Source organism: Protopterus annectens, chromosome 2.part2, assembly GCF_019279795.1.
Source record: "Protopterus annectens isolate FY-2018-M chromosome 2.part2, PAN1.0, whole genome shotgun sequence".
NCBI lineage: Eukaryota > Metazoa > Chordata > Ceratodontiformes > Protopteridae > Protopterus > Protopterus annectens.
The window spans coordinates 333,817,723-333,829,543 of NC_056730.1; the positions used below are offsets into that span (position 1 = coordinate 333,817,723).

Below are 11,821 nucleotides of genomic sequence, written 5' to 3' on the forward strand. Positions count from 1 at the left end.
ATAGACACAAATTAAGTTTCGTTGCTCGCTTCTTCCATTAGCCCCAAGTAGATAATCAGAAAACCAAAAGACCCAAAAAATGTATATCGAAAAGACCCAAAGGCGAAGAAGCAAATAGACTGAACCAAATAAGTCCAAATAAAAATATGTTGCTGTAGGCCACTTGAATGAAACAATGTCTAAAACACAACTAGTTCATACAGCAAATCGGTTCATACAGTAAATCGGAAGCCAAGAGGTAAAGCACAAACCCTTCAGTTGACTCCCATCAACTTGTACGTCGAAGCAAAAGTCAGAAAATATAACATAAACCCTTCGGTTGACTCACAACAGCTTAGACATGCACAAATAAACTCCAAATCGAAAAAGCAAAGCTGTATGCAGTACACAAACCCTTCGGTTCGAAATCCAACTTTCATCGATGCAAAGACGCTTGTAATAACTCCAGGACCAATATAAAAGAATAGAAGAACCTTTAATGATAAGCGCCATGTTAACAATACCGCTTCATCAGATAAATTAAAAACAAGATCTGAGCATTTAAGTACTCACCAACTGAATCTTAACAACAAACCATTGGCTCAATAAATTTAAAACCATCCTATAGTTCACTAGTAACTATGAAATCAAGTCCCAGTATGTGGAAGTGACGAAGTTTACAGGAAGTATACCTGGACTCTAAACTCCCTCTAGTGAGCTTAAGGCTAAACTACATGGCCCCGAAATTACAACAAAGTTGATGACACATACACTATAGCGACAGTAACCATACCGTTCAACATATAATGTAATAAGCATTGTTTCAGGTGCTTAAAATTACCTTAGAATAAACCAACATGTAAGTATACACATTAAAACATAAAAACATAAAAATACGAGAAAGGAGCTACTTTTTCTCGTAACAAGGCATGACCATGATATATAGATATATATGGATATATATAGATAGATGTATATACATATATATAGATATATATGGATATATATAGATAGATGTATATATATCTATATCTATATATATATATATATATATATATATATATATAGATAGATAGATATAGATATATAGATATATATACATATATATATATATATATATATATAGATATAGATATATATAGATAGATATATATCTATATATATAGATGTATAGAGATATATATATATATATATATATATATATCTATATATATATATATCTATATATATATATATATATATATATGTATATGTATATATATATATATATATAGATATAGATATACACACACACACACACACACACACACCTTTTTTTTTTTGTAAACTGAGCTTCAGAAGATTCTTCAACAGTCCATTCAGTTTTTTTGCTTTTCTTTTCTCTTACCTTACATATGCAACCTGTGCTTCAAAGAAACATCTGTAAGTTAAATTTTCATCCAGATCTCTGGAATATCTTTTGCAGTTTTATGACAAAAGATGAGCAAAATCACCAGCATAAATGTGATAGCAGAGCTTTTGTTGAAGGTACTGAAATCAGAAATTGAATGGTGTACAGCCTGTGTCATTTTTGGCTATGGTTGCTAGGAGTACAATCCCTAGTCCACATTTGTTTGCTGTTAGAAGTTCTGTGGCATCTTTTCTGAGTAAGCTCAAAGACTTTTGCAGTTGCTTTCTAGCTGACTGAAGTGTCATTTCAGTGACAAACTAAAGTATCACTCCATTTCAGAGTAGTTGAACAGGGTCACGTCCAGTTCTCAGTTAACTGTCATTATTGTTTTTTTCATTGTTCGTAATCAGGAGATGTTTTGTTTAATTTCTTAACTATGGACATTAAGCCTGTGCACATATGATTATGACATGATTTGGTGCCTGCAAATGGTACATGGATAGTTTTTCAGTAGAATAAAAGAAGTAATGTCCTTTCATATCCTGAGCTTTGTGGTGAAGCGCTGACATATCTTGCAGAATCCTGGAGGTTGAAGGGCTGTACCTTGTTGCTGAAGAGTCCTACTACTGTAGTTGGGAGGAAAGCAAACTTATTAAAAACCGAAATATTGAGGTCTGCGGTGAGAGTGACGGATGCATTTAAGGTGGAGGTGGGGTTACATCAAGGATCAGCTCTGAGCCCTTTCTTATTTGCAGTGGTGATGGACAGGTTGACAGACAAGATCAGACAGGAGTCCCCGTGGACTATGATGTTTGCAGATGACATTGTGATCTGTAGTGAGAGTAGGGTGGAAGAGACCCTGGAGAGATGGAGATATGCTCTAGAGAGAAGAGGAATGAAGGTCAGCAGGACTAAGACAGAATATATGTGTGTGAATGAGAGGGAGGATAGAGGAATGGTGATGATGCAAGGAGTAGAGGTGGCGAAGGTGGATGAGTTTAATTACTTGGGGTTAATAGTTCAGAGTAACAGTGAGTGTGGAAGAGAGGTGAAGAGAGTACAGGCAGGATGGAGTGGGTGGAGAAGAGTGTCAGGAGTGATTTGTGACAGACGAGTACCTGTAAGAGTGAAAGGGAAGGTCTGTAAGAGGGTAGTGAGACCAGCTATGTTATATGGTTTGGAGACAGTGGCATTGACAAAAAGACAGGAGTTTGAGCTGGATGTGGCAGAATTAAAGATGTTAAGATTTGCACTGGGTGTGACGAGGGTGGACAGGATTAGGAATAAGTATATTAGAGGGTCAGCCATGGTTGGAAGTTTTGAAGACAAAGACAGAGAGGAACAATTACGTTGGTTTGGACATCTGCTGAGGAGGGATGCTGAGTATATTGGGAAAAAGATGCTAAGGATGAAGCTACCAGGTAACAGGAAAAGAGGAAGGCCTAAGATAAGGTTTATGGATGTGGTGAGAGAGGATATGCAGGTGGTTGGTGTGACAGAGCAAGATGCAGAGGACAGGAAGAAATGGAAACAGGTAATCCGCTGTGGTGAACCCTAACGGGAACAGCTGAAAGAAGATGATGATGATATTAACTACTCCAGCGGGATCACAGGAAGTCTTTCTGAGCTGATGATTATCAGTACTTTTCTCAGTACCTTGGCCACAGGTGAGTCACACTGAAGGAGCAGACACCCTGGAGCCTGAGACACCAAAGAAAAGTCTGAGTGGGCCATGGTATGAGGCAGGGGGAGAGATGATGTAATTGTAAGGTAAATTGTTATATACTCCTCCACTGTATTCCTGTTCTGGAGAAAGAAAGTCAAGATTGTGCAGCCTTTTGTACATTTACTAGACAAAAAATGACAAGGGAATCTATTTTTAAGATTTTTCCTTAAAGGACTACTGCAGTTGGACATCTTGTGACTGAGAGGGTCATAATCTTGGTACTTTGCAAGAGCATTCCTGAGGATTGGTTAGAGTAGTACGGTCGTACTGAATATTGCTCTGTTCACTTTTGTAGTTGAGAAGCATCCAGATTCTGCTTCTCTTGCAACAAAAGAAGCTGTTTTTCCAAACCTTTGTCAAGTGACCAAATTCTGTCTGATATATCTGGCCCAGTACAGGTTCCAGAAACTAGAGCTCCTTTCTAACCTGCTGTCAGGTAATGAGTTTAGAACTCAAGGCAAGTGTGCAAGACAGTCTTTTCCTCTGACATTCTGGTCTTCAGTATCCTTAGCTTTTTATATAATTGTGTCATTTATTAGAAGAAATACGAGTTTGTTCAGGATATTCTTTGATTGCTTTCATCTTCCTAATGGCCTGTCGAAAACCATCCCCTGGAATGAATTGTGTATGAAAGAAAATTTATCATCACCGTTATTCTCAGAAAAAAGAACTTATGAATCGTTAGATCTATGTGTCATCATGGGCCCTCTGCTCTGGGTAATTATTGAGATTTACTGTTCAAGAATCACATTCTTGACACAATATTTGCTTTCTCTGGCCTCCCTGTCAGGGACATACACGCCTCTCTTTAACCCATGTCATGACATTGCACTTTGAATTCATAGATTTGGCTTTGAAAACCAACTACATCATTTAGTTGTCTGCAGTGGGATTTACTATTCAGAGATCCATATCGTTGGCACAAAATATTTGCAGTTTCTTGCTGCTTTACATCTCCTTTTGTCATACAGTAAAGAGGGCACCTAACCTTGTGATTTACAGGTCTTTTCTGCTTTTTTGCATTGTTCAGATCTGTCTGTACATACGCCACAGAAGAGTTTGCAGTTTCAGTGCTTAGAAAATGTAGACTTTGCTGGTGTTCTTGTGCTCATCAGATCACCTAAAAGGGGCCTTTGCTAGCACTGCCTTTACTTCTTGGGAGAAGCATGTGGTGTGAAGGAAGCTGGAGGCCTTCCTTAACTCATGTAAAATGGCACAAGTGTGGTCAGAGCTGTATGGAGGATCCATTACATAATCCTGGGCATGAATCTAAGCATATTCAGAAGCAAACAGATCATTGGCAGGTCAGCAAAGATTTCTTCAGCTAAGTGAATCCCTGCAATGACATCTGTCTTATAATGGCTGCCCTCCCCTAGCCTGAGAGGGATTTAATTTCTGCCCATCATGTAATGAAAATACCAGGCATGGCCATAGAGTGCCCCTGGTCAACCATAGTGAATGCAAGTCCTGGATTCCAGCACAAGCTAAGTCATCTTGAGCACACAGTGGCCAACCTGCATACAAGAAACAAGCCCTTGAAACACCCAGCAAATATTTGATAGACTCTGCCTTGGAGAGTCTACTTCACTTGCTTTTCTCCCTGTTTGTCATCTCTAGTGAGCACAAGCCAACTCCTTCTAGAACTAGTGGTAGTGGAGCGTCTCCCTTTCTGTCCATATTTACATGGGAGCATGGACTTTGTGTGCTGAGGTCCTTGTTTTAGAGACTAACATAGTTCTCTGCCAGTGACCTTCCCTTTTGGAGAGGTGCTAAAGCTTTTGAGGCCTTGTAGTCTGTTTTGTGACACTTTTGCCTTTGCAGAAAAGACTGAGACAGTACTTGGTCTAAGCGTGATGAGATTACTCGGCTCAGCCGCCTCCTTCAGGGACCTACAGTAAGAAGTTGTGAAGCATCCAGATTCTGCTTCTCCTGCAACAAAGTAAGCCATTTTTTCCAAACCCTTGTCCCTATACTCACCTGTCTCCCTTGTAATTACCTTTCTACCATTTTTCTCTGTTTCTCTTTCCTTTTCTCCACTGCAAGTATCTCTCCTCATCATTCTGTTCTTCAGGTGCATTCTAATGTGAGATACATTGACAACTGTATTTACAAAAATGTTTTCGATCCATTATTGTTAATCTGATAATGCCCATGAGGTATCTTATTGGCATCTTCACTACTTTTGTAATCTTTGTATCTTAAGTTATATTGTTATACATCTATGTATCTTTGCTTTACTTTATATCCATGTAATTTTACTTTGCTTTGATTTATATCTATGTAATTTTTGTGTTGGTCTACGGAGCTCTTCCATCCCGGGTCCCCTCTGAAAATGGGTTCATGCTCAGTAGGACTTTCCCAGTAAACAAATGTCAAATAAGTAAAATTGACCAAATTCTGACTGATATATTTGGTCCAGTACAGGTTCCAGAAACTAGAGCACCTTTGTAACCTGCTATCAGATAATGAGCTCAAAACTCAACATACTTGGACAAGATGGTATTCTTTTCTGACATTCTGATTTTCAGTACCCTGAATTTTCTCTTACAGTTATCTCAGTTGCAGTCCTTCTTTGTGGACCTTGCTGTGGAATAGCTAGCAAAGCACCCTGATTTTGGAGTCAAGCTGTTGCTGGAAAAAACATGTTATTGCTTTCATGTGGCCCAATGTAACTTCAGCTGTGCCGATGTTGTGGCCAAAGCACCAGACCTAGATATGTGTTTGTCCCAAATGGTGTAATTCAGGTTGCTCATCAAAATGAGCTGGGAGATCTCTTCTAGATGCTTTCCTGCCAGATGAAGTCATTTTAAAAGGCTTCCCAGAACCTAATTAAGGTCCTTCACAAGACATCACCATAAAAGGAAGGTCTCTGAAACATCCATTCCATTTCCTTCTGTCCTTCTAGTCCTAGCCAGTATCCCAAGAAGAAGAAGAAGCAACCCTCATTTAGAATGAGAAGGGCACCCAAACTTCAGTGTGTTTCTTCCCTTGCCACTGCCAAGAGCGTCTCCCAAGAAGATTCCTACACCATTGCTAATAGCAGATGCCTAACTGCCTTGAAGCACTACCCGTAGGAGACTAGTTCTGCAGGCTTCTGCAGCCTGGAAGAACATCACCATGGATTGGTGGATTCTAGATTTGGTGTCAGGGCTACATCTTGGAACTGTTAGGTGTTCCTTAGAAGGATTACTTTTTTGAGACCTCAGACACCAGGCATTTTCTACTGAATTCCAGAACAGTCCTAGATTATACTTCTCATAGGAGTCATAGAGATTAATTCTTCTTTGGAGAAAGGCAAAATGGGTCTACTCCTACTACTTAGCTTCTGTTTCATCCTGGATTTCAGCAACATCTATTTGTGATCTCTTTTTATCGCCCTCTCTCTCTCTCTCCCCCTCTCCACCTTTGTTTGTAGTTTGTACCAGTGTGATAGCCATTGTGCCAGAGATCTTGCAGGTGAGTGAAGGATGTTAGTGTTCTTACCTGGATGGATGGATCATGATGGGCCCCATCAAGGGTTTCCCTGGTAATGCCCCTTTTGGGGTTCTTCTGATGTTGCAGGCCCTGGAAGTCACAATAAACTTGAAGTCCTCTTGGGTTCAAATTCAAAGGTTTGTCTTTGAGGGCAGAGTTGAACAATCCTCAGTGTCAGTTGTTCCTGCTTGTAGAGAGGACTCAGGAAATTGTTACCTTGTCAACCACAGTGAGTATGCAGGAGATACTCCAAGCCTAGACCTTCCTGCATTTCTTGGGTCTTGTGGCTGTGATGACCTTTGCAGCTCCATTTCCACAGGTGAGGATGAAGGTTCTGCATTGGACAGTGATGCTGCACTGGCATTAAAGCTTTTATGCCGTAAGGGACTTAGAGTTTGTGCCATGTTGCTGTCAGTGGGAATTTCCATGCACTTTGTGAATGTGTTTGCATTCATGTTATATTTATTTAAGCACATTTTCAAGCTGTTTGAAAGGTCATTAGTTTTTAGGTTTATGTCTAGGTTTCAAGTAACTCTTTTGATAATTTTTTTTGTCTTTTGGAGCATGTGTTCCCCCATCTCCTCTTCCTTTTTTTTCCCCTTCCAACAGTAAGATCGTGTGTGTGTGTGTGTGTGTGTGTGTGTGTGTGTGTGTGTGTTTTGCCTCTTCACAGAGGCCATCATTCTTTCAGCCATCTGGGTTGGTTCTAAGCATCTTCTTGTTTTTCTCCCATACCTAGCCTGTACAGATTGATTGCCAGGTGTCTGAGAGGAATGTGCAGTGTGCTGAGGCTTTCCCCTCACTTACACGAGGGGCATTTCCTACAAACTGCCTTGCACCTCCCTGCATGGCACTAGGAATGGTTTCTCCACCAGGCAAATCACACAATATCGTGACCCCCCCCCCCCAACCTTTACCCCAAGCGTGCATACAGCACTTTGCAAGTTTAAGAATGCCTTTAATTAGCATTTACCTTGGTCTAGCCACAGTTGGAAAAATGTATAAGAATGCATCATACTCCTGCAGTGTGCTGTCCCACTTTTGAGGTAGGAGGGCAGATAAGGAAAAACAGTTACTATACAAGTATAGTTGCGGATGAAACAAATACTATTCCTACAGAAAATCTTTAAAATATCATGCACTTGTATTCATAAAATCTTTGCAGAGGTCTTTTAATTATTGCCTTTTATGTGCTGGTCTTTTAATGCAAATGCATTTTATCTTAGGTTTTGCTATGGCTGCCAAGGTGAGCTGAAAGAGCAAAATGTAAGTTTTTTTTCCTCCTCTCTGAGATATGCATGTATTCAGGTTTTCTGTTTTGTTTTGCAAAAGCTGAATATGGGTGATGCATTAATTATCTTTGCTGTATTCTAATTTTTGAACAGGTTTATACTTGTGCCATGTGCAGGAATGTATTCTGTGTGGAATGTGATCTCTTCATCCACGATTCACTTCACTGCTGCCCAGGCTGCATTCATAGTCAGCCAGTTACCTCTGGTATGTGACGTTAAGTTTCCTGCTACCAATAATCTGCATCACTAGGTTACCAGCGCAGTCATGAACACTGTCATTGAATGGTGCGTAGCCAGACAAACATGAAACTGATGGAATACTGTGATATCTTTTAAAGGACATGGCTCATACATTCCCACTGATGATGTTACAGAATACTGAATAGAGAATACCATGGAGTACTGTGCTGCATTTGAATTACACTGTATGTTACAAAGGCATAAGACAGACTAGACCTTGTGTTTCACCACATTGTATCAAATCATTACAGTCTTGTAGCATTTTCCAAGAAGTGTTTTCTGAGGTGACTAGTTAATATACTTTGCTAAACAGTAAATTTTTATCTGTTATGCATTGTACATTACTGTACATACTTATGTATATTATACTAAGTTTTTTGTATCTGTTGTCTGTTTTTTTATTGTAATTTAGTATTTTGAGTTATTGATTTTACTTAGACTTCAAGGTTTCCAGGTGATACTGAGACTTTATCACGATTTCCAAGTGATACTATGTTCCACTGAAGTTTTGTATTTTTATCCTCTCACATTTTTTTCATGTAATGGCATTTGTTTCCCTTTTGAATACAATAATTTTGAAATTTGAAGTAGAAGAATTTTTGTTTTGGATTACATTTCATAGATTTTTTTTCAAAAAATAAAAATGGAAATAGAAACAAATTATAAAATACTAATGCCATACAGAGAGAGATTGCTAAGCCAATATGTAAGAATAAGACTGGAAGTTTTTCCTGTAGTTCATACTCTGTGGTGTCCTTCAGGTTTAAACATTCCTGCCATAGTCCTAGCTAGCTGTACTCTGCTTTCAGTGATGGTTTTTAGAGTGAACCCTTGTCTGTCCCTTCAGTCAGTATCTGGTGTACCACATATTTTATCTGCACACCACCCATCAGTCAATTGGGTGGACGTTTTCATTGGTCCCATGGTTTCCTTTTTACTCACTAGTGCAAGTCCCATCAGTGTCAGTACCTGGGGGGGGGGGGGGGTGCTCTACTTCAAGTTTGTCTATCAGCCCATGTCCATTTCATGCAGCCTTCTTAGATTCTCTTGCTGAAGCCACCAGTAGCACTGGGTCTCCAGCTTGAGTTAGTGTTACAGAGAAAACCTTGTTCAGCAGTTATTGAGAGTCTTGTTGGGTTTGTGATTGGAATTATACCTCCATATTTTTAATCAAGCAAGTCCACTTGGCACATTTTTCAATTTCAGGGACAACCTTTGGGCACTGTGTGGTTAAATTATTTACTCAAAGTTGTACAGTAGATAAGTGAAAGTGAATAGAATCAAGTCTTGTACCCTGGGCACAGAAAGCAACTCAATGCCAGCTCAAAGCTTTAGTTTTTAGTGCTTACTGCCTAACTTCCACTCCATTTTTTTTGAAGTTCCTACTTTTGAGAGCTCACACACCTTCTGCAAGTGCATGTCATAATATGTGCTGCATTGTCAGATAATGAGATTCGGCCTGATCACCTCAAAATGTAGACAAGAGAAGTTCTTGGAATACCCCTCTGCTCAAGGAATTGTGCCAGTGAAAGGCACCTAGAGTAAGGGTTGGCAGGAGGATACCTCATGTAGCCCATGGTCTCTACACATTGTAATCAAAAAGTAGAATAATGTTTATGATTAAATAATGTTTATGTATGTTAACAGAGCTGTCCAGCTGGGTTGAGGCCCTGTTTTGTTGGAGGCGCAGGACTGTCTGGTTAAATGACTTGCTCAAAGTCGCACAGTAAGCAAATGAGAATAGAAGGAATCAAACACAAGACTACAAGATGAAGCTAGTTAGCATATTTGTAGCCTTAATCCTTTGTGCTAATTGCCAGATAAATGGAGTGCAGCTATCAATAGTAGCCTCCTGGAGCAAAGTCCATCCCTGAGACAGACTCTCAATCCTAGTGCACTGCAACCCTTGGTACCAAGTAATAGTGTTCATAATCAAAAAGATCACAGGCCTAAAGTCCCTGAGCTACCATAAGAGGCTGATAGCTTTATCCCTTTATTCAGTGTATTACAAACTTTTGAGGGGAGATCTCTGTCATGTTTACTGCACCTTAGGGAACCGATTGTCCTCATCCTTCTGTTTCTCCACAAGTCTAGTATTTCCACCAGTACTAGAACAAGGAACCTAAATCTTATCCAATAGATAAATAAAACATGAAGGGACAGCACCTCCCAAACCTCTTGAATAAACTGCTGCTACGTTAAGCAGTGTGACATCACCATCTTTCTTTATACATAATCCTGGTGACTGAATGGACTTCATCAAATTTACTTACTCCAGGACTGACTGGTATGGCCCTCGCTGAAGATAGGAGATGCTGCCTAAGGGAGGGTAATAGCAACGTGAAAATGTTCATGAGACTGTCTTCCACTTCTGTGGACAGCAAGAGGTATGCAAGAGGTGCAATCCTAGCACACATTTTGAAGGGTGTGTCCTGGTGTGCAAGCAGTGCTTGGTCTCATGTCTTGCATCCAGAGTATGCTTGACTGATCTGTTCCTGGAGACCAGTCTGTGTTTTCCTTAACTAAAGTCATAGTTCACTCTCAGGAATGAAGATTTTCATGTCAGGACTTGAACTTAAACCTTCAGCTTCATTTAATTGGTTGAGGTCTGGTTGGGCCTGTTCTTACAGGTGCAGCAGTGCATCTTTAGGGGACATGGCCTGATGCCATTGCTAATAGCAGGAGTGTCCCCAGTGAACTGGTCCCCTGTCAGCTTACCAGTCACTCTCATAACCTGTGCACATTGACGTGGTTCTCCCTTATGTGGGCATCCTGACATTAGTCAGATTTACAGATTTGTATCTCAGACAGATAAGGAAAAAATTTCCCCATCATGCAGCTTCTTGATAGCTGTTCTTTTTCTTGGGAAAGTCTCACGAATTATGAAGTCTAGTAATGAGTAGTCTGTAGCCCCATTCTTTTCCTCCTGAAATGCCTGAAAGAGTGGAGAAAAAAGAGGAGGGATATTCAATCATTTCACTGTGGAGTATCCTCATCACAAAGGATGTTGTATATGTGCAAAGTGGAAGTGCCTGAATACCATTAGTTTATTTCCTGAGAAGGAGAAGACCTGCTGTGCTGGAGACCTCTAGTGAAGCCTGTCTGAATACGTCAATGACATTGAAAACTAATACATCCTGCTGTGCCAAAATTCCCTTAAGCTACCTTCCTGTGGGCATCTGAATACAACACTCAGACTGTGGTTACCAGTGGAGAAGATGGTACTGCCATGATCATTGTTTATGAAGACGGTCATAAAGTTATGAAAATGGTCCGGGTACCAAGACCTTCAAAGTTGGCACTCCTTCAAGATTGATGACCCAGACATCCAGGTCTTGGTTGCCCACTTCAGGCTCTTTGCTACTGCCAGTGGCACAGATAGGCAAGTTCTGTTGCCCCCTAGGACTCCCTCACGAGAATAGTTCAAGCTGGCTCAGGATTTCATGGCCTTCCTTCAAAGGCTGAAACTAGATTGGACCAGCATTCAGTGTGAGGCATCCTACTTCAGAAAGGAAAAGGGAACCCTTTCCCTCAGAAGTATTTATTATATATTTTGTAGAATGAATAATTACTTTGACTGGAAAGCTAAGAAGGTTTCAGGCACCCAGAAAAGATACATTGACCTTCTGAGTTTGAATGCCTCTAAATCATTTGAAGTTCCTCCATTTGCAGCAGAATTTTCTAGAAGCGTTCATGGAACCAGACTTTCAGCACCCTGCT

At 40.1% G+C, this 11,821-nt stretch overlaps 1 protein-coding gene across 2 annotated transcripts in view; it reads left to right on the top strand.

Annotated features, from left to right (window-relative positions):
- The window catches only part of GTF2H2C (GTF2H2 family member C), a 736,228-nt gene extending 727,745 nt beyond the window's left edge, over positions 1-8,483 (top strand). For both annotated transcript variants that reach the window (XM_044063887.1, XM_044063889.1), the window contains 2 exons: positions 7,796-7,835; positions 7,955-8,483. In XM_044063887.1, the coding sequence (XP_043919822.1) occupies positions 7,796-7,835; positions 7,955-8,074 (160 nt within the window). In that variant the 3' untranslated portion in view covers positions 8,075-8,483. The remainder of the gene's footprint in view (positions 1-7,795; positions 7,836-7,954) is intronic.
- The last annotated feature ends 3,338 nt before the right edge of the window (positions 8,484-11,821 follow it).